The sequence below is a fragment of the Penaeus monodon genome, chromosome 30 (assembly GCF_015228065.2).
Source record: "Penaeus monodon isolate SGIC_2016 chromosome 30, NSTDA_Pmon_1, whole genome shotgun sequence".
NCBI classification, from domain to species: Eukaryota; Metazoa; Arthropoda; class Malacostraca; order Decapoda; family Penaeidae; genus Penaeus; species Penaeus monodon.
The window spans coordinates 14573225-14574438 of NC_051415.1; the positions used below are offsets into that span (position 1 = coordinate 14573225).

Genomic DNA, 1214 nt, shown 5'->3' on the forward strand with positions numbered 1-1214 from the left:
TTCAAACTAGGTGTATTGAAGAAAAACTTTTTCATTGAAGATCTCACAGTTTTTGTTTGTTGATAGTGGTCTTGTGTTTAATCCTTTTGATACAGAAATACCCCAGTCAGTATCATGGTTGGTAAGGAAGAGTTTTCAATGGTCTGAATCTCCCAATAACCTTTGTGATAGATCAGCCATAGGTGGTTTACTGCTTTAGCTGAATATTGTCTTCAAAGGGGTTACTGCCAGGAAGACTTGGCATAAAAATTTCAAAATTTTTCCCCCTTATAAGCTTTTGGACCATTGTGAAATCTGAGATCCTTTTTATGTGTGAACTTGTATGAAAAGAGATAATGGCAACAGTTTCTTATTTGGTATCGCAATTTGTGTAACTGAATAAGAGCTTTGGTTGGTTTCTTTGTGACTTTAGTATATGCAGTGTAAAAAAAGATTAAGACAATTGTGCCTTAGAGGTAAATTAAAAAGTATATTATTTTGTTTATTCTGCAGAGTATAGGTATGGAGGGGAATAGCTTCCCATCATGCCCAGCACCTCCTGAGGAGCCTGTGCTTGACCGGAAAACTGCGAAACCACACTTCTTGTTTTTTATTCCTCCTGAGAAAACGTAGGTTTTTTCTGCTAATTTTTAATGTTATTAATTTACTGAACTTATTGTGTGATGATTAATATAATGATGATTATGCTAATAAATTGATTACAGTAATTAATACATGAGTCATCAGAGTGCTGGTGATCTAGTGTTTAACCCTTTAACCACGGAAGGATGGTGTATGGTTGTTGAACAAATTAATAATTTACAGTTTCAGGACCTCATACCTTGACTCCCATCATGTTTTTTATGCCCTAGATATTGATGTCTCTAGATAAATTATTACAAAGAAAGGAAAGTAATTATACTATTTCATAAATTATAAAGCATCTGCTATTATGATATGCTAGTGTCATACTGGATAACCATGTATCTGTAACATATAGTGATCTGTCTCTGTGATTATCCAACACTGTATTTAAGTAGTTTTGTACATAAATATTTCCATATTTGTCTGTTTCAGTATGTATTGAACATACACATTTGACATACATGACTGACTGTACTTCTCCATTATATTTCTCCCTGTCTTCCTCTTTGCCATGGTTAAAGGATTAATATATATGATGATTATAATGTTTAGAAATGTAATTGGTGTCCTACTCCCAGATAGCCACAACA

General features: G+C 33.4%; 1 protein-coding gene across 1 annotated transcript in view; it reads left to right on the top strand.

Moving 5' to 3' along the window:
• Nucleotides 1-1214, top strand: part of LOC119592538 (STAGA complex 65 subunit gamma-like) — a 10310-nt gene that overhangs the window by 6899 nt on the left and 2197 nt on the right. Inside the window, exon 4 of the mRNA XM_037941402.1 lies at nt 493-608. Coding sequence (XP_037797330.1) covers nt 493-608 — 116 coding nt within the window. The remainder of the gene's footprint in view (nt 1-492; nt 609-1214) is intronic.